At 33.2% G+C, this 22,490-nt stretch overlaps 1 protein-coding gene across 6 annotated transcripts in view; it reads right to left on the reverse strand.

Annotated features, from left to right (window-relative positions):
- IP3K2 (Inositol 1,4,5-triphosphate kinase 2) overlaps window positions 1-22,490 on the reverse strand; it is an 851,156-nt gene that overhangs the window by 4,594 nt on the left and 824,072 nt on the right. For 5 of the 6 annotated variants that reach the window (XM_069823611.1, XM_069823612.1, XM_069823614.1 and 2 more), the window contains 6 exons: window positions 9,917-10,019; window positions 5,025-5,171; window positions 3,945-4,075; window positions 3,384-3,466; window positions 1,750-1,918; window positions 1,016-1,087 (listed from right to left, as the gene is read on the reverse strand). In XM_069823611.1, the coding sequence (XP_069679712.1) occupies window positions 1,016-1,087; window positions 1,750-1,918; window positions 3,384-3,466; window positions 3,945-4,075; window positions 5,025-5,171; window positions 9,917-10,019 (705 nt within the window). Of the gene's footprint in view, window positions 1-1,015; window positions 1,088-1,749; window positions 1,919-3,383; window positions 3,467-3,944; window positions 4,076-5,024; window positions 5,172-9,916; window positions 10,020-12,342; window positions 13,321-22,490 lie in introns of those variants that run through there. The other variant, XM_069823616.1, reaches the window with a different exon arrangement.

A 22,490-nucleotide genomic window follows, 5' to 3' on the forward strand; every position in this document is an offset into this window, starting at 1 on the left:
AAAGATAGGACTTTACTGCAAACCCAACTTTCTCCAATCTTTCCCATTTTCTGCCTTCCTCTTTTTCTCCTCAATCAATATATATACAGTAAAAATTTCAGACTTCTATCTCTCAAGGTTTATGAGTAAATAGTACCTAAATATGTAAACAAAAAAGAATCTGCATGCCTTTCGGTACCACCACATAAAAGCATTTGGCTGAGTAAGGAGATGTTTTTATGTTACAAACGATATATAATGCTTGGTGGAAGTTTCATAAAGCTGTCATAAGTAGAAGTTAATTTTCATTTTTCAATATAGTGATTTTAGAGCAACAGTTAGTACTTCAATTGGTTGTCGTTTCTCCATACTTTCAGTACCTCTGTACTCTCAATACGTGCTGACGCAAACAATCACAACCACTATTGTTAAAGTTCCTTTGTTACCGAATGAGTGGAGAAAACTGTTATAAAGGAATATTCTCAAACAAACAAACTCGCTTTCAAAGCTGTAATATCCAATATAGAGTATCGCAGCTCTAAACAGGTATCTGAATCTAGTATCGACTATAGAGAAATATATTATGGTAACAATTAATACATCTCTAAATAATATATTTAAGTAGGCGAGCTGGATCAGGTGGTTAACACCTACCAGTACCCTAAAAACTTGTTTAATAAAATTTAACTATTTCAATTTTAATTTGCAACCTTAGTATATAAGAAAGGCTTAACACATTTATTTCATTTTATTTTATTTTAAGGAGAATTTAAAAGGAATGACCGAAATGTCTTATGATAAAACATATTCGTGATCTGAAAACACGGCCTGAAACCGTCTGAAAGGGTATAACATACGTAACGCTTTAATTTTGAAGTAAAATTTTTTGTTCAACAAATGAAAAACAAACTCTAGGAGATTAGAAGTGTAATTCTCTTTCATAATCTGTACGATATTTCGTAGCTACATGGATATTCCATGAAAAGTATGAGTATAATACATAAAGTATACTAATTGTTACTTCATTTCAACTCACCTCGTGTGAAGAGAAAAACTCTGATGCTTCTAAAGTTGCTTTGATAGCTTTTAGCCTCTGTATGTACTTCGGCTGAAAGAAGAAACAAGAACAAATATGTAAGTAAATAAATAATTATTTAAATAAAATTAGACAACATAGCTATTCTACAATTGTGTGTTTTACTTCTTTATTAGTATTTAGTATGAGATAATATTCGCAATTTCAGTAACTAATTATCCCTTTATTCGATCGTGCAGGTAAATGGGAATTTTTAATCCTGTTGTCACCGATAGGTACATTGCAGATAAGTTGTAAGTTTTCTTTAAGAAAATACTCATCAACTAATCTAAATACAGTGCATGCACTTGCAAGAATCAATCTATGTCAGCCCTGTTTGTACCAACAACATTATTTATGAATTATTCAGAAGCTGTTTACACAAGTACAAAGGAATAACAGTCTTACTTGAATAAAGGGAAAATCTTTTACCATCACGAATTATTACTCATAATCAGTATAGGTAGGGCCTATTTTAAACTATTTCCAAAGATGTTTGAGGTATTTGAAATAAAACATTACATTTATGGAAAATCTCTCATTTATTTATGTGATTTATTGAATTAATTAATAATTATTATTAATTAAAAATATATAGTAATAAAATAGAAAATGCTTAAATGAAATAGTGCCAACAGAAAGAAAGTTATGATATGAAGATTGTATAATTATTCGTTAGTCTAAACTTAACTCACCACTGCATGAGGAAAACCAGCTGTGAAGTCTTGAAATGCTTGCATGATCTGTTCTCTGGTCTTGGTGGTCTTGAAATCCTTGCTGGATTTACCGTCACTCTTTTTGATTCCCTCGATACGGAAGCCAAGTGTAGCTGTTGAGGAAATTGTTTCCCTCCAAACCATATACCTGTTAATAAAATTGAAATAATAAAAATCCTTCCCTCATAATTATCATTTTAAGTTAATATAAGAGGATCGAGTGGGTTTTCTTTGAGTACATAAAATAAATTCCAAAATATATTGAAAGTTACACAAAACTTCCAGAGTATGCTCTAATAGCTTAATCATGAGAGAAACTGATCATATGAATATGTCCATCTGCCAAAAATGTAACTATTAGCAACATCAACATGGTAAAGAATAGAAAACACGGTTTGTTTGTTGGATATGGTCAAAGATACAATGAGGTGTGTATAGCCAAGATATTTTATACGATAGTGTAATAGAAGCAGAAATAACGTTCTAAGGATTAAAAAAACTTCAAATTGTTCCGAAATTTCGAATTATACTCCGCAACAGAGGGCAAAAACGCTGAAATTCAGAAGTTTGAAATAGCTACACAGACTTACTAACATGATCATATCTAATCCTATTACTAGTACGTAATAGCCCAGATTATAGATGAGAACTTCAAATGGAGACAACATTTGTATCAATGATCCTAGCTTTTTTCTAAACAAATATGGCAGAAACTTCACCTATCATATAATGGAGTTCCGATATGTATAAAAGTAACCTATTTCTTTGTATCGTGAATGGTAACAGAGTAAGCTAGTAGCTCTGCCACATAGCTCCATCTGTGGACTGCTAAATTTCAACCAATAACCTGATTTTGTTAGAAAATTTAAGTATGTGACTCAGGTATATATTGTACACATTAAATAGCCAAGTTCATAATAGTTTAAGGGGTTCTGTGTTATTATAAGTATGTTCGTTTCAATTGAGACAATTGCACCAGCAAAGAAAATATCTTAGAAACTGTTTACTCATGTTTAAAGAGAAATTACCGGTAAGCTTATGTGTAATGTTTCTAGTCGAGACAAAATAGTTTCATTTATATCAGAGTATAATCTGGAAAATTATGGAAAATCTTTGGTAGTGTAATTATTAATATAATCAAATATCAGAACTGTCCAATAAGAAACTAGGATTAATATTTTTCTCATTGATTTCTGACCATCTATATTATATTTCTATATGTTTCAAACTGACAAATTAATGAATGTAATTGTAACGCCTAAAAAACTTCACCATTTCATTTCTTACAATCCATAGATTTTACTTTACTATTGAAGCTTTAAAATGTGGAACAAAAGAGTTATGCAATTATATAGCGAAATGAGGTGTACAATTTTATGGATTTTGAAATAAAATCTGTGTAACTGTTTAAAACTTCATGCATATTTATGAAATTATGCTATCATCCAACTTATGAGAACACGCTATTATTTTCTGGGTTAAAAATGTCAGTAGTGGAGAATTTCAATAATCCAAACGGTATTAAGAATAGTGAAATATTATGAGATTCCATAACAGCAAATGCACACAAATCAGGAGATATCATGAACAAAAAGTGATTCATCAAAACTCACCTAGGTTTTGTAACACCTTTCAGCCTGTGCTCCTCTTCGGTGGGTGCATTTGGGTCGATCTGAATCATCTTCTCGTACATATCCTGCGAAAATTAAGATAAAATTTAAATTTTGTATTTATAACTAAATTATCTTGTAATATAAAGTTAAAATTAAAAAAAAAAAGTTGTTTGTATCTCAAGACTGAAGTAAAGTATAAAGACTTGAAACAGTAAAAATAGCTTATTTCAACTAACATTAGAAAGAGTGAGTGAAGAAAGAATGCTGAAACTGATCGTAAGGGAAAAAAGAAATTAGCTGAGAAGAAACTGCTTACTGCACTGAAAGGAATAGTGAATGAGAGGAAAGTTCGGGGCAGAAGAAATCAGATGATAAATGACATTAAGATATATGGATCGTATGCGGAGACTAAGAGGAAGGCAGAAAATAGGAATGAATGTTTGGTTTGCAGTTAAAGATCTTCCCTTAAAACAATGAATGAACAGCAATTTTTGTTGAACTTCCTGAAGGGAACAGAATAAACCGGTTTCCTTATTACAGCTTATCTGAAGAAGCACTCACTTTTCTGAGCTTGGGCTTCTCCTTGGCCTTGGCGAGTTCCTCCTCGAGGTAAGTTCGCACTCCAATCTTGCAGTCCATGACACACGGCGAGGTAAAGTCCCCGAGTAAATCCTGTAGCTGCAGGTACATAGCTATTGAAATGTTAAGGAAATACCAGGATGGAAGTCTGCGAGATATCGATATTGGCGTCTTTACCCGCGAAATATGAACTTCAAAATATTTTAATGGTCTTTATAAATTTAGTTTATTTTATAATAAACAAATCTTTGTAAGTTATAATAGTGAATTAAAAGAAAACTAAATCAGTATGGACTCTGACAAAGAATTTAAATGTTTTCTTAACCGATACAATAGTGGGTATAGTAGGAAACTTCTATCATTCCGAGCTCTCTGCAGACATGATCATGATCATGCTTTCTTTTAATAGGCCAACCTTTCTTCCTGAAGATATTTTATTCCAAAATAAACGAAAATTAATTCACGTATAGTTTTTAAATAATATTAGATGTAACATAGCAAAGGCAATGGCCTACATACCGAGTAATGTACTCTATTTAAATAATGCACTTTGAGTAAGCAACGAAAGTTTGACATTAAATTTCTTTAGAAGCCAAAGCTATTAAATCGTGATCCTACAATTAATTTCACAGCTGAACACATTGCTCTTTAATTGTCTCCCCACTCATCCAATGTAAAAAGAAAGGAACATTTACTGTCAAATTGTAAGTTCAATTTTTACAGACTTAAATTAATTCAGATCCCTCTCTCAACAAGTGAAAACTCAAACGAAGTTGATAGTAGTCGTGCTTGACGCACGTCAATTGTTTTGTTCGCATTGCTCACTTGTTTCGAAGCAGTGCTTTGCATAATTCATTATATATCTTTCAAGTTAGCCGGATGTTACACAGACATTGCCTTTTATTATTCCATGTTTCATACGTCATTTCTTTGGCCAGCATTTCAAAGAACTATTTTAAACCATTATGCGGAACTTTCAGCAAAGACAGTTCAATCAACGACGATAAAAAATAACAACTTCGTAAACGTATCAGAATTGCATTAGAGTTAAAATAAGGATACAATCTCCGTCTTCACAGGTGACGTGTCCTTTGTACTCAGGTACGTAGGGCCTCAGAACATCCTTCATAAGGACCTGGAAACATAACTCTTCTTTTGGACACAGCTTCTTGAGAATTGTACCTTGCTCAGGGCCTGCCTTGAAGTTTCCTGCAACAGACAGTAGTGTAACATTAAAATATTGTTAAAATTAGGTGGTATGATTTGTTGAGTGTTTTTTTTTTATTTAAAAATTGACTTTAAATATATTAAAATCTCAATCCGTATAATTATTATCTTATGAATGATAATTTCTTATATCAGTATGGAATATAGAAATTCAGATTAACATGAAGCTCCAGATGTTGTGTCCCTCCGTTTGATAATCCTAAATGGTCTGAATGTAACAGCTAGAAGCGCTGAAGAGAGAATCATTTGTCCATTCCTTGATTCAAAACGTCGTCCGGTTAGTTGAATTGTCTGAATACAAATGTCTCTGATTTAGTCAGGAATTCTAGTCAACTAATTCGATCTCAAGAAAATCCTGGAGCATACAGATACAAAATTCAAAATCCAACAGAACTATCTGCAGTTGAAAGAAATGGCCGACGAGGTGAACTTTAATTTTTCATTTCCCATAAAGAAGTGTACAGACGTGTATCAGTCACTAATGGTGATATCTCCGTAACTTTCAAAGAAACAGACCGAACTTCCAAACATGGTTACAACCGGAATCCATGTTGCTTCGGTCCCAATCGTGAGCAGCATATACACGACGGAAACAAGATGCCCAACACGTTTCTCTTTTTATTTCATAGCAACAGGAGTTTTGATAAGATATACTTCACGGGTAACTGTAGAACCTATCTCCTCTAATAGGCTAATAAATCATTTGTCCCTTTAAAGGTGGTTATTATGCCGAGGATCATCATTATAAAGGCACGTTTCTCATCATGTTAACATTAAACGATACTTGTTCCTAGAAATACTGTCTTTGTAAGTGGCAATGAATTTACAGATGCGTATTCCTAGACACACGGCAAGCGGTATAAATATTATGTAGATTCAATAGGAATTAAAATCAAAATTTATCTAAGTTAGAAATGAAACTTGATGAAAATGTCTATAAACATATGTTACTTCCAAGCAAGTTTTTATCTTCTCTTTGGTCCATATTTTATGAAGCTCTTTGTTTTGATGTTGTTCATATTATACACTGAAGGCAACATAATATTCGAAGCTAGCAGCTTATACTTCTTAAATTGCGGTTAATTGTGATATCTTTATTATTAAATTTTGTCAGTTATATAATAGTTAAGAAGTAACTATGACTTAGACGTGGAGGCCAGGATCACGAGTTCAAAACACGCCTAGGACATTAATATTTGTTCATTGTCAAAGTGATTTTAACTGTTGCGTTATCTCAGCCTCATTTCGCGCAAGTCCCACCATGTACACAACTATTACAAGGTCCAAAATGTAGAAAAAAAATATTTACAGTGCAGCTAAGGTTATCAAATTCTGAATAAGCAGAAATTTTATAAAAGAAGAAGGCAATACTGAACTATTCAGAAAGAGTTTAGATTGAAATTTTTCGTTGGTGATGGAATGAATATAAAGCAAAACGACATTCGAAGATTGGATCTATCTTCGTCTTTAGGTTAAAATGGAAAAGGTTAGTCAAATCAATTTAGTTATTTGTAACAGTATCAATGAATAGAACACCGTTTCCTTCTCCTCCCTTTTCACATGAATTCGAAGATAAGATTCAACCTTCTAAATATCGTGTACTTCATCAGCAATAGAAAACATCTTAATTTCGCTTGAGGAGATACGTATCCAAGATATCGAAAGAGTAAACTAGTTTCAGCTGTGTTGCGGTAAAAATGAGTTAAATAGAACACCTTAAACTGTCATTTCTTTGTCTCTTTTGTGAATTATTTGGGAAAAGGAAACAAAGATGACGTTCCCGTTATTTTTATCATACAAGAATACGTAAAAAATACAACTTAAAATAAAAATAACATTCTTGGCGTGTACAAGGTGCTAAAAATTTTGACATAAAACCATTCTTTGCTTACATCAGGTAATAAATTCCTTTCATATGTTATAAGTTCAAATTTATATGCATTAAACCGCTGAAGATGGTGGGTTCTGAAGATAAGGAACTGGCATTGGTTGACGCTTAGGGCCTCCTACATAGCAAAAAATGTCGCTCGCTTGTTCATGTGTTACATTTACATACAAACGGTACACGACGTAGCTATCTCCATCACGAACCGCAGGGGTGGCCATTTTTGTTTCATTTCCCATACACACTAGGGGGCTATTTGTGTCCATCCCAATATTGATACGAAGAATGGAGATATTGGACCTTAAAACAGGTTTTGCCATTGTGTTGTCATGTCTTTCTTTTATCAGATATGAGAGTCAGCTCTTGCCGTTATACCGAAAGTACAGAATTTGTGGGTCACCAAAAGTTATAAAAAGGAAGTGTAAGATTACATTTTTTGCATGTTCTACCCTACGAGTTGAATTTTGATTCATAAGTTGCTATGACGTATGTGTATAAGAATTAATTGTTATAATTGATTAGTTCTAAGTCAGTTTCTCATAACAATGAAACGTAAGTGACAAAATAATACGCTAACAGGTTAGGTATGTCACATTACTTCACTTTGAAATTATAGTAATGGACTTAATACATACTACCACTAAAATAGGACTTCTATTAGCCTATTACTACTACAAAATGGTACGATTGAAAGAAAAAATTTAATACTCGTAAGTGACAATTAGTAAACAATTTTATATTCAATATTAAAACAGCAGATTTAAACTTATCTGATCTGCATATTTATGCCAACAGTGAGAATAATTTGAAAATGTGAAAGAAAAAAATAATATTTTCTTTTCTTTTCATCTCCACCACATTTTTAATTTGGCACTCACCGAGATCTGAAAGCGAGTCTTCGATGCAAGAAATCTAAGAATTAACAATTTTTGTTAATTAAAATAAAACATAAGTATTTCAATTATTACATTAACAGTAACAAGAATATTGTATTGTGCCTGAAGTTGGAACAGTCAGGCTTGAAACGCAACATTTTTTTATGACGCTATGTTTATTGGAATTATTTAATTGGCTAGAGAAAGTCGAATCACCTAACCCTCACCAATACGAATCCGACAAACTGTGGTTAGTCCTGTGACGTCTTTTGATGTGCAATGACGCACTTACACACTCACTGTGGTTAACCACCAATCATACTTCCGTTGTTTGATATCACCACCGCGTTTTCTGAGGTATTCTCATAATATTAAATGTGAGTAACACTTTGAAAGATTATTTTACCGTTTGAAAGACGGTGAGAAAGAAAAGGGAGGGAAGAGTACAAAGATAACAACAGTCTGACTATAAAGACAATAACCTGACCTATTTTTCGGTTTATTTAGGCATTTATGTTGAACAAAGGTGGAAAAATGCAAGATCCAGTAAGAATGGCGGCGTCTAATACCGAATAACTTACCTAACACAAACCACTTCCTGTTTTGATTAAAATCTTAAAAAGGTGTTTGTAAAAAAACAATAACATTGCAAAACAAACCACTAACATTTCCTTTTCCAGTTTACTACGAACAACGGTATTATTTACCAACTAGTTCTGTAGTAACATGTAAAAATTATTGTGAAGAAATCTGCCAGAATTCTTACACCCAATGAGTGCGTGAGAGATTTATTTTTCAAATTTATCATTTAATGACAATTTTTCTAATTTTAAATGAAGGCAATTATTTAAAAAGAGCAATCAATAATTTAAATGAAATTGCGGAAAGTTATTTAACTGTATTAATTTATTTTTTGCTAACAAGAGTTAATGCCATAAGGTTTCTTCTTCCACTCAACCATATACTATGAATTTAAAATAAATATAGTATCTAAAACGAAGCCATTGGCATTTAAAATAGTGATAAATGGTGCTATAATTCAACCTTACACAATTTTCTGACAGATAATGTTGGCAGATGTTTTCAGCCAGATTTTGGATCCTTTATCTTGCTTTGGCGTCATGATTTCAAAAGCTCTGCGATTACACACACGTTTGGACACACCTGATTCTCAGCAGCGTTTTATCGAGATCAACTCATCTGTTCAGAGCAACCACATTCAGATCTCGGGTAGCCTCACATTTTCTTCACTGCAGTCAGGACACTATCTAGCTGCAGGATTTATTAGGACTCACGCACACACATTGTGTGCGGCAGAATTATTCGCATCTGGGCACTACATTAGTGTGAGGCAGGCCACTATTTAGTGCAAAAGCGGTTCTTAACCACGATCCAACGAGTATGAATGAAATTACCCCTTCTACTGAATATTTTGAATCCGTAACCTACCTAGAAACCTATTTTTCAGGAAGTGTTACATGGCAAAACATGTTCGTATTAGGCCATTGAGGTCTCTAACGATCTCATTCTATCTTTCATTACGTCTTTCTAGTGACAGTCTTGAATGAGGATTTACAATATGTTTTAGAATTCTGGAATCATATATTCGAGAAAAAGAGGGCTTTAAATTTTTGGTAGACAAACGTGATAATTAGGAAAAGCTTTCTCGCAAAACCGCTGCATCATGTTGCATCTCGAACATCAATTCAGTCCGAAACTACTTTAAGTGCTTTCAAACCAAGTGAATCCCCGCTGATCGTTTTACCGCTTGAGTTACCAAGTACATTTACTATTCAGTCATTACTGTCATATATACATTTTCCCCACACATTTTCGTGGGGAAGGGGGGAAAGACGAAGGAAAGTCTAAAGATATAATTTTTTTTTTTTTCAATTTTAGGGAAAAAATATATTACAAAAATTTTAAATGATAAGAATGGTGTTCAATTGTTTCTATCGAGTGCTTACCTTGATGGCCTGCAAGTTGAACCCATGGGTACCTCTGTTTCTTGTACGTCTGAAAAAACGGCGTCCATTGGACAATGTTCCGTAGTTTCCGCCAACCAGAAGGCTGTAATCAAGAAAAAAAAATCTGTTATAACCATTCAAATGTTATATTTTAGTAATATTTTAATATAGTTATACAATATTGTATAAAGTGGCCAATTTAAGTTCAGAGGAACCTTATGTATCTTCAGAGTATGATTTCGGAGCGTGTCGAACAGAAATAAGACTGATAACCAATATTTGTACCTCTGGAAAGTATTACCACTGCTTGCTATTTGTTTTTTTTTTTACTACTGTAGTCGAGATACAGTCAATTAATTCTGATTTTGAAACAAACAAAAATTATGAATGTAAACTATTATGATATAATAAAGATTTGAGAGCATTTATACAAAATTATAGATGTCTATTAATTACTTTATAGATTACCAGAAACAAATACAATTACGTTACAACCATTTGTCATATAATTCTGAAATAATCAAGGGATTATGCAAATATGAACAACAAAGAAATACTTTCTGTACATAGCTGGACAGTTTGAATTTCATAAATATAATAATAATAATAATAATAATAATAATAATAATAACAATAACAATAATAATAATAATAATAATAATAATAATAATGCAAGAATTTTCACAATTGACATTTCTTATCTAACATCGAGAAAGTCGCGAAATTAAGGTGTTACTACCAAAACACAGATACTCAATGTCTCTATTTTCAGTTGAAAAAAGTACCTCTGCTTTTGGAAAATAGGGCTGTCAACCTACTTGTAAAGGTTTATATTATAATATAACAATGTCTCGAATCGAATTGGCCACTTAATATGAACAGTGTTAAAACATAACAGAGAGGTTCTATAGACAATAGCTACGATGAGTGAAAATGACGTTTTAAAGTTTGCAGACAAATTGAAAACAGGATGATTGATTAACCTTCTATACCACATATATAGCTACAAGTACATATTAATTAAACAACTGGCTGTAAGTCTAAAAATATCCATCAGTATTGATGGTACTGAGATGTGAATAATAAAGGGCAAAGGTATAGGTCCGTATGATACGTTACTTGTAAACCCATATACTGTATGCTTTTACGCTGTACAGTTTCACTGCTTCGAGTTTGCAGTTCAATGGTGCATAATTCAAAGTTATCTTTTATGGAAGTTATGTTCCTTAAATTATTCCTCTCTAAAAGCTGAAACTGTACACTGAATGCGTAATCAAATTAACTTAATGAAGGCCGACTTGTTAAATTGGTTCAAGCCTTGAAATGTAAGAATGAATTAACACGAGTTAACGGTAATAAGAAAACACTGTTCAAACATAAAAATATTTTATATTGATTGTCACTATTTTACACAGAAATAGATTTAACATTCAGAATATATAACAAAATTTTATCGTACCCACATATATGAAAACTCTAGCTAGTTATACTATTTGCTATTATCATTTTGTAGACTTCAAGCATAGCTTATGAGTTTTTTCCAACTAACAGTCAGCAAGAAGAAAGTACAGAATGTCTAGATCCAGAATCTCGATGAGAATTTTGAACTATTGATCAAATAGGAGAAGATCATTGGGATGCCCCCATGAAGAGATGGGTAGAAAACTTCTTGCAGGCCGTTAACAGTTCTTACAGAACTAGAACACGATTATTTCTAGCATACAACTAGGCCTGGAGCATTGAAAGGTAAGCTTTCAATATGTCCCAATTTTAACCAAACGTATATTTGTTTATATGTAAATATTGTCACTGAATAACTTTATGATATCTTTGCTGTGTTAACTTTTGCAATTTACCAGGTTGACTAGTTTTGAAGTGGTATCCTATGAATAGTAAATATTTTGTTCATGAGAGATGATTCTTTCTTCTACTCGCCTACTGTGTTCTTTAGAGTTGGGGTTTTCTTATTTCACAACTGACATTTAAGTACCCGGATGTTATTCCCATTCGAAGGAAGGGTATACTATTGACATTTTCCTTACAACTTATCAATCTCTGCCAATGAACATACACCTCAGTCTGTGTGCAGTTTTGCTTCTATTAAATATGTTCTCTGTAGCTGCTGACATTATTCGATTCATGTCTACTCACACACATATATTTTACATATCGCATTCTTGTTTATAAAGCTACATTCGCTTGATCGCATAAAAATCTAAGAAAATACATTCCTACAGATTAAATTATTTCAGTGTTTGTGTTAATTTCTAGATCTCTATCTCTTCACTATATAATATTAATAACATAAGTATTAACAAAATAATTAAGAGCTCTCGACAAACAACTATAACCCTATACATAACAAAACTTAAATCTAGAATGCACTAATTCTCTGATATTAAGTAAATAAATTTGCATGGTTGTACCTTGATGCTTATTTTCAGAAAGTGAAGACTGACACCAACTGCCGACTGATCCCCATTTGGATCGAACTTCCCGGTCTTGCGACGTTTCAGGACACACACCATCGTGTACAAAATATTATCTTTAACGATTGTGCCTTTCATTGGGAAAGGATGCTTTTCAAAACTAAATAATTTCAGAGCGAAAACTTCGCCTAAAAAATATCACTTCACAAGTTGTTTCACTGCAGTCGCACTCGTCAGAAAGTTATAAAAACACTCGAGAATAATATTAAAACACTCTCGATATATATCAGAGAAGTTAGGTTGACACACTTTCGAATACTCTTAGCTAGATAAAGTGTACCGCTTCTTCTACTCTCGACAGCGAACTTTCAGCTAATACCTCGCTCTTCCAACACTGCTGAATATATAAAGAGAACGAGGAGTGCTGGTGGAACTCTCTTCCTCATGACGTTTGCACTTCAATCGTTACCCCACTATCACATCTTGCGGCGAATGACGTCATATGACGTAGGGGAAAAAAGATTAAAGTATACCAGATCCAGAATTCTCCCGACTTACACAACAGATAGCTATTATCTGGCCAGTCTACAGTGAGTCATTTTAAAACGCCTGTGGGCAGAGATGGAAAAAGTTGAAAACTTGAACACAACCAAGCGCCACTCCGCGGGATAATTAATTCAGTAACTCACAGTAACTTTTGTTTCTCATTTTTATACCGGCACGACGCCAAGTCTTTTTTTTTTCCGAAGGACTGCTATTCGGCAACAAATTGCCGTACGCAAATATATAACCAGGAACTGTTTTCCCTCTCTTTCCTCGGTATTAGTTGCAGAATATTACTAACATAGCTGAGGTGTGTCACTAGGGAGAAGGAAAATACGGTATCTCATCACACTAGAATTTCAACGAACTAAGTCTGACGTATTGTTCATCGTCTGGGTTCCCGCAGTCTAATAAAACTATTCAACTCAGAGCTTCCACAGGTAATGCCAGATGCTTCGTCTCTTCCAACACTATTAACATACCTGTTCATCACAAAGATCCCACTTACAAGGCCACCAGTATTACTGTAATGACGTCAGAACAACATTGCTATTGGTGGTAAGAAGGTGCGTGATAACATCTCGAGACGACTAGAAAAGCCTTTTCAAAGCAAACCGATCATTATCTTTTAATGTAAAGATATATGGAAACACATGCTGGGAAACAATTAGTACACAGGTACAGTTCTGAGTACACACTCATAGCCCACTTTCTTCGAACTATTAAAACGTAGTAGCTTCTACAAAAACAATTATTACAAAATTAAATATTTGTAAATAACCGGTTTGTGTAACAATCTACATACAATGATAGTTTCCGCTTAAGGACATAGCTTAATTTTGCATTAACGTCACAAGTGTGTCCGTCGTACATTGTTACCGTTCCCTTTACCACGTAGCTTGCGTTTTAATGGGGATTTAGAGCGTGTCCTCTTTATTAGTATAGCCAGAAAAAAAGAGGACGTAGGAATGGCCTCCAGAGTCAATAAGTTTCGTAGAAATGTTTATCAGCTTTAAAAAGTTTCAAGACTATAGCCTACCAGTCCACAGACAACAGGCACAGACATAAGTGTTTACTCCAGCGAGCTGCCAGCTGACGGTCGGGTTTTTGTCCTAAGCAACCGGAGTTCTATACCCGTCAGTTCATAAGCGATTTGTAATAGTATGCATCTGGTTTTCTTTGAACAGTTTTATTTCCTCCGTCTTTACTGCAATATCACTAATCCACAGAGTGATAAAGACGTTTGGTTAAAATCTATTTAGAAACACATATAGAACAACTTTACAACTGAAACCCACGTCCATTACATTCAATCTGTGCAATGATACAAGTAATGAGTATAATCGATAAGATTGAGCAGCCTGAAATAATTACACTTTTCTTCCTTTCTTATTAATTATTATTCATAAATAATATCACATTTTATTTACAATAGTACCAACTTAGGCGCGTCTTCAATTCTACTGAAGATCATTGCTTTGAACACTAACTTCGATGCTATTATAAATAAGACATAATTAATATGTGAAGACGACTAACAAATCATTCACTCACTCACACACTCATTCCATTATGTCCTACGGAATAATATTTTGGGGAAATTCTGTAGATAGTAAAAATATATTCTTATTACAAAAAAGAGCCATTTGAATAATAGTTGGAGCAAAGGCTAGAGAATCATGTAGATTATTTTTAAAGAAATTAGAGATTCTAACCTTAACAAATCAATACATATACTCTACAATAAATTTCCTCTTATGTAATAAAGAACATTTTCCAACTAACTCAGCCATACATAGTATAAATACCCGCAGAAGGAATGATTTTCATACGCCATCATCAAATTTATCGTGCTTTCAAAGGGGAGTACGTTACATGGCGATAAAAATGTTCAATAGTCTTTCTGAAGACATTAAGAATCATAGCCAAAACCCTGCATTCTTTAAGGTAAAACTAAAAAAATACTTAATAACTCACGCTTTCTATTCTGAAGATGAATTCTTGACATTTCACAGTACTGTGTAAATATTATAATACTATTAAATGGTAAATATATTACATTGTATAAAATATTATTGTTATTAAGGTATTAATTCTGTACATATTTCATATTTGCATTTTATATGTATTGCATTTTATTGTTAAACGTAAGAATTGGACATGTTCTTTATTCTATGCTATAAAGCAAATGTAAGAATATTATGGAACGAATAAATCTATCCATCCATCCATCCATCCATCCATCACTCACTCACAAATAGCTTTTAGGAATCCGCAGGTTCATTGACGCCCTCATATAAGCCCGCCATCGGTCCCTATCCTGTGCAAGATTAATCCAGTCTCTATCATCATATCCCACCTCCCTCAAAATCCATTTTAACAATTTTATCCCCCCCATCTACACTTTACTTGCTTCAAGTAAAATTCCCGTGTTTTCCCTAATTGTTTATGAATTTTCTCCTAACATATTACGTCATCCGCATAGACAAGAAGCTGATGTAACCCGTTCAATTTCAAACCCTGTCTGTTATCCTGAACTTTCCTAACGGTATATTCTAGAGCGAAGTTAAAAAGTAAAGGTGATAGTGCATCTCCTTCCTTTAGCCCGCAGTGAATTGGAAAAGCATCAGATAGAAATTGGCCTATACGGACTCTGCTGTAGGTTTCACTGAGACACATTTTAATTAATCGAACTAATTTCTTGGAAATACCAAATTCAATAAGGATATTATATAAAACTTCTCTCTTTGAAATCTATGAATAACTGATGTACTGTACCCTTATACTCCCATTTTTTCTCAAATGTCTGTCGAATATAAAAAATCTGATCAATAGTCGATCTATTACGCCTAAAACCGCACTGATGATCCCCAATAATTTCATTTACTTACAGAGTTAATCTTCTCAAAAGAATATTAGACAAAATTTTGTACGACGTCAAAAAAGTGATATTCCTTGAAAGTTACCACAGTTAGTCTTGTTCCCCTTCTTAAAAATAGGTACAATTACGAAGAGCAGTAAGTGAGAGCCTACAAATTGCTTGACAGAGGAGGAAAATAAAAGAAATGAAGACATACGAAAATAATTAGCAATACACGAACTATACGCAGAAATCTAATAATATAAAACACAGTGGACACAGTATGTACATAGTTCTACTACGGATGAACAAAAACAACAGGTTATGAAGGGGAATTCTTACGTTACACATCAGCTGGAAGGAGACATTTGGGAACAACGTTGAAAATAAGAGCAGAGCAATATATTATTAGTAAAAGTCTGGAACGGATTCAGATGGAACAATCCTTGACGACGATGATAATTATGATGATTATTATGTTACTAATCCGCCCCTATTGTGTTTAACTGTGTTCTTTTCAAGCAAGCAATGCGTCGTTCGATTTATCTCTATTCCATTCGGCTGGATATGTTTACCTTCTTTATTTTTCTTCGATAACCAAGGTCTTCATCTTGTTTGCATTTATCTTCATCCAATACTGCTCGCAGCTACCATTTTCCTTAAATAGTATATCTCTTAATATTATCTCCTCTTCCTAACAACGCAATATCATCAGCAAATCTTATATACATTATTATTATTATTATTATTATTATTATTATTATTCCTACTATCACCCCTTCTTAGAGAAAGAATATAAATTCTAACTTGTCTTTATACACTTAAGTCATTCTTATTTGTCAAAGATAACATTGGTGTATATAAAGTGAGATGCGACGTTCACAATTATTTTACTAGACAATAAAATGTGTTAAATTTACCCTCTTCCAGTTAACTAAAACATATTCAAGCTCTGATATTAAGATAATTAAAATCACGAACAAAATAGCCTACCTCTACTTTTTTGTATTAAGTAATGCTAAATTCAAAAAGAAAATCTCTAAGGGTGATATTCATAGACATTTCGTAGCACGCGCTAAGAGCGTACTAAGCTAGCCCCGGCTATCCACTGGTTACTAGTACAGAATTCAAATCATATCCTATCGCTAACACTAGTTTATGAATACGAAAAACGCTGATCATCCACCGGAAGCCCGCGCTAAAAATGTCTATGAATACGGCCCAAATTGTCCTATTACCAAATTGTTTATAATGTTACTGTACGTGAATTTTTTTATCACGATTTTTTAATGTTTAATATTGTATTTATGTTTGATAATTGTCTGAACTATTTATTGTTATCAAAGACTGTAATTCAAATACAAACACAATCTTTATCGGAACGATATGGTACTAAGGCGGACCTATATATACACGGTCTTACTAATAAACACGCAGAGTTGAGACAGAAAACGTTACTAATAAACCATGCATAAGCGATGGATGTATAAACACCCTGTAACTATGCAATGGGAATTGCTTTGCAGTAGTTATATACACGAAACCCCCGTGTTTAAGCGTTTATTAATATAGAGAAAAAAATGGCCGCCCCTCTAACAGCTGTTCGTATCGATTGTCATTTTATGATGACGGTTGCCTTGTAACCACAGAAGAACAAACCAAAGAGCACAGAATAATTAGAGTAATATTGTATACTTTGACCAAAATATAGTGTGGTAATCGATCAGAGCTAGTTGTACTATCGATACTTATTACGGCACACTAGAGCGCTCTACCGGATGCAATAGACCTCAGATATTCTATTACCTTTCGTAATGAAGTAATGACAAAACTATAACGTAGCTGTGTAACAGTTATACTTTTATACACGACATATGTAGTAATTATCAGTAAGGAATTTACACACAACTTATAAAAGAACTACTCATTGTATAAGTATAAGACAGTTAAACGTCTGTATATATAATTTTTATTAGTAAGACCGACAGTATTATAATTTTTGTCTTTATTCATCAACATAGGATTCTTTCACATGCAGTAAATACAGTACTTGAGGCAATGGATTCACTTTCCCATCTGGTAAAAGTCTAAAAACATATCGCCTTCGCTCAGGACAAACCTCGCATACTACGAGAGCCATCCAGAGAAGAGCACGATAGCCACCAGGCCTCCCAGGGTCAACTAAGTGACAATACAGTATAAACTGGCAAGATAGCTCAGTTCCAACTATTACTATATTTATGTTTGTGTCTAAAATAACTGTGAGTTAACCAGTGGTACCGAAACATCGGTAACACATATTATTATTTTGTTTCGGTGACAGCAAAATTACAGTACATACCGTATGTTAACGCTACTTTAGTGCAAGAATAAGTACAACGTAATGCTCACCATAAAGTACATAAGTAGCACGCAGATAAAACTTAAGGCTGACACGTTCGTTAATCTCGGCGCACCCTTTGCCAAACGGCTCGTAATCCGGGTTCGAATCTCGGCGGGTCCTAGTGGAATTTGTGGTGGACAAAGACGGTGTTTGGTGGTAGGTTTTCAAGAGACCTCCCTTTTCCCTACCGGTAGTTCACCATTGTCTCATTAATCATCATCACGCAGTGCGATGTAGTTGGCTTCCTTTGACGGCGGCAAAAAATTACACCTTCGGAGCGTCAATCTTAGATGGGGACGTTTGGGTGAATGACGCAAAGGCTTGAGGAGGTGGGGACATTATTCTATTATTACGTGAGTGGTAAAGTTTCAGACCAAAATCCAGCTGACAAGGATTCAATACTCAACACGGAAACAGAGCTTTCTCTTCCTACGGAAAAGACAGCGTAGGCATATGTGACCTTGCTTATATTTTCCTATGTCATCTTAAGCAAAGGTTTTGCGTCCTGCTAGTACGTGACTAGTAAGTCCCACTATATGTGGGTGTATGGTGTAGATTATAACCCACTCTAGAGTAGCAGTAGTAGTAATTCATTCACAGTTTTCTGTCCAAGGGCAGGTCTTTCACTGCAAACCCAGCATAATAGTATTAATGTTTAAAAATGTGTCAACAACTAGGCCTATGGTTATTTGCATTCTTGAACTAAAACAGGTTAATAACTAACACAAGTCTGATCTGGAATGAAGAGGAATCATAATAACTCTTAAAAAGTACAAAGTTGTGATGACAAGACAATAAATTCGCACTGCATTTTATGTGGCTGATGGGTGAGATTTCAATGTTCTACATTTTTAAAGCTACGTCCTTGATTTCTGTACACATGTTCACGATGTGGTGAAGTTTCATTCCTGTGAGTCAATTATTTTCGAGTTATTAACAAAAATATTCTGAAAAAAACCTGCATATTTCAAAATGAAATGTGTAGCTCAGTTTTTGAGTAAAATGTTTTACATTTTTTTCGAAGATCGATGGCATATGTAGAAAAACATCACGCATCAGTTTTCTTATTAGTGTCTTGCAATGCTCGAACATGAGTAACCAAAACATCACAAATTTCGTCTCATTTCATATGATAAACTAATCGCAAGGCCTCATCAAATACCAGACAAATTAATAAGATTAATAACCCTCAAACTTCAAAATAATAGAACCAAAATTAAAATAAACAATAAATTGAGAGAAGAATTTGAAATAAACATTGGCGTCATACAAGATGATCCATTAGCAGCAACTTTATTTAGCATTGTAATTGACTATAATATAATAAAACAACTAGATCTAAGAGGTAACATAAGTACCAGACTAAACAGTGCATGGCATATGCAGATTATATAATAACAACAAGAAATATGCCAGCATTAGTTGAAATTTTCAAATTATTGAAAGAAGAATCAAGCAAATATGGATTCATAGTTAATTATGCTAAAATTAAATATTTAAACAATAACACAAAAAATAGAGCTACAAAAGATCTTAAAATAGAAAATATTAGTTATGAAGGAGTAAATTGGTTTAAATATTTAGGTTTCATTATAAACCAAAATAATAGCATAGAAGAATAAATAAACGAGAGAATTGCTCTAGACAATAAAGCATATTTTGTGAACAAAATGTTGTTCCAAAGTAAATTAATATCTAAGTAAGCAAAATTCAAACTATATAAAAATAATTATATGACCAATTGTGACATATGCATGTGAAACCTGGGTGTTGAAGGAAACAATAAAACGAAAGCTTTTTATTTTTGAAAGGAAAATTTTGCGTAGGATAATGGAATCAATCAAAGAAAAAGATGGCACATGGAGGATCCAAACCAACAGGGAATTAAATAAGACAATTAAAAATAAAAATATAATAAATTTTATTAAAGCTCAAAGACAAGGATGGTTTGGACATGTAAACCGAATGCAAAATGACAGACTGGTGAATAAGATCTACCAGTGGCAACCTCTAACGACAAGAACAACAGGAAGGCCAAAAAATAGGTGGAGAGATGACGTACTGGAAGATATAAAATTATTAAAGATTCAGAATTGGCCCAAAAATTATCCAAGATAGAGAGAAATGGAAACAGACCGTTGAGAAGACCAAAACTTCAATGAAGTCGTAGTGCCTTAAGAAGAAGAAGAATCGCAAGGCCTGTGCTAAATTCTTTAAGTGGTTAACACATGAAGAAGTGGGAGTGGATGACATTGAATATTTTTATAACAAGGTGGCACAAACACGACAAGCCTCCTCCTGCAAGAGCGAACATAGGCGAATATCGAACTTCACCATACTCGACAAACTTCAAACGAACATAGCGCCAGTAATGCACAACGCTATTTCCTATGTCTTCACTACAAAAGGGGGGTTAAATTTTATAAGCACTGCATACTTAAAATTAAAATTTTCTATTGCCACTATAAATATTTCATTTTTTTATTTAGAAAAGTATTCATTTAATCCTAAAACCTATGCGCTATTTTGTTAACCACAGTGTACAGAACATGCAGTAAAACTTTCATGTTCCTAGCATCAAAATTATAAGAGACTTTACACTTCGAACCTAACGAAATGTCCTGAAAAAAAAAGTGTGAGAAAACAGCTTGTAGAATTTGCGCGGAATTGCAGTTCAAGGTTGCAGCCATTTATATATTGCGTAATTTTTATGCTTTCGTGTGCCGCAGAGCAATGAAACTTGCTCAACATATAAATAGGATATTGATGATTCATTTTTACAAGAAAACGAAAATTCGATTTTTTTTACTGAAAACTGCCAAAATTTCACCATCACTTCAAATTAAAAAATACGGTTACAAAAAAAACCCTGTACACCAAAGCTTTAAAAAGACGTAACAGCAGCTGACAAGGTCATAAATGAGCATTAACTTTACGTAATGGACTTTCATATATCAAAGAGTATTTTAAGGGAAATCACACTTTCTGAAAATGTACGTTTTTTCCATCATATTTAATTACCTTCACCCGTTAAAATAATGTTGCAAATTAATTACCTATGTTTATTTCATTTTCTACACTATTAATTTTCGTATGTGATACAGTACTACGGATCTTAAATACTGAAACTCGATACTCTTTCAATTATTTTTTATCAATTTCGATTTTTGTTTCTACGGGGTACTTATGAAACCCATTAGATATGATTCAACAGCACAAATTGTAAGATTGTATTTATATTTTGAAATACTGTACAATTTAAGTGTTCCCTTTTGTAAATTATCTGGAAATACAGTCTGGTCTTCTGCGAACAGTATACTATAGTACTTAAGGGGTTAGGTACAGCTTATAGCAATAAAAGTTTTGGAAATATTCAACGTTTTTAACCTCCATTACTGTATCTTGTACAATAATGAAAATTGGTATGTGTAAAACACCGTCCATCTGATATTCGAAAAAAAAATATATTTTTACGATAATTTTCTTTTTTTTTCAAAATTCAAAATGGTGGCATTTCACTGTGCAGTGATGAAGCGTTTCCCTCATAACTCATAAACTTGTTAAATTTTTCAGGTTCTCTCTCTTTTATTTTATTGCTGAAACTCATGTTTACAACAGCATACACTTTCAACTACATTTCTTAATATATATATTTTTTATTTTGTGTTCGAAGAAAATAATGTTATTTGACCATTTTTTTAAATGAATTTATTTTTTATCAGACAATCTATCAAAGGTAGACAAGTGATCTTGCATCATACTGTAGATAACATCTACATGCATAAATACACACAAAAAATTTCATCACAGAATGTTGGATAGTTTTTGAGTTATGTGGGAAACGCTTCAACACAGTAAACTGAATTTTGAAAAAAAAAATTATATATATATTTTTTTTTAAATCGTACAAAATATTTTTTTCATATAGCAGAAGGACAGTGTGTTACACATAACAATTTTCATTATTGTAGAATATACAGTAATGGAGAAAAAAAGTGTTGCATATTTCCTAAATTTTACTGCTAATCCCTTAAAGGTGTATTTTATGTCCTAAAATAAACTCCTTACCTAAAACTTTCTGCCTCTCCTTAAAGACAAATTATGATAAGGAAAACTAAGAGAGCTTCCAGCTAAACTAGAATATTGTTAATGCTTTGTCTACAAGAAATTCCATTTTCTGTTGCCGGGATCCGAACACGGGTCTCAGATTGTGGAAAATCCGGCGCTCTTAATTATTTAATCAATTATCTTTAGCAACATTATCTACAGAATTTACGGTTACCCTGGTCCACTTCGTTAAAAAATATTATTAATTCGTGCAGTTCGTCTTCAGAGTCTTTAAACACCACTTCACACTGG

This window comes from Periplaneta americana, chromosome 4 (genome assembly GCF_040183065.1).
Source record: "Periplaneta americana isolate PAMFEO1 chromosome 4, P.americana_PAMFEO1_priV1, whole genome shotgun sequence".
Classification (NCBI taxonomy): domain Eukaryota; kingdom Metazoa; phylum Arthropoda; class Insecta; order Blattodea; family Blattidae; genus Periplaneta; species Periplaneta americana.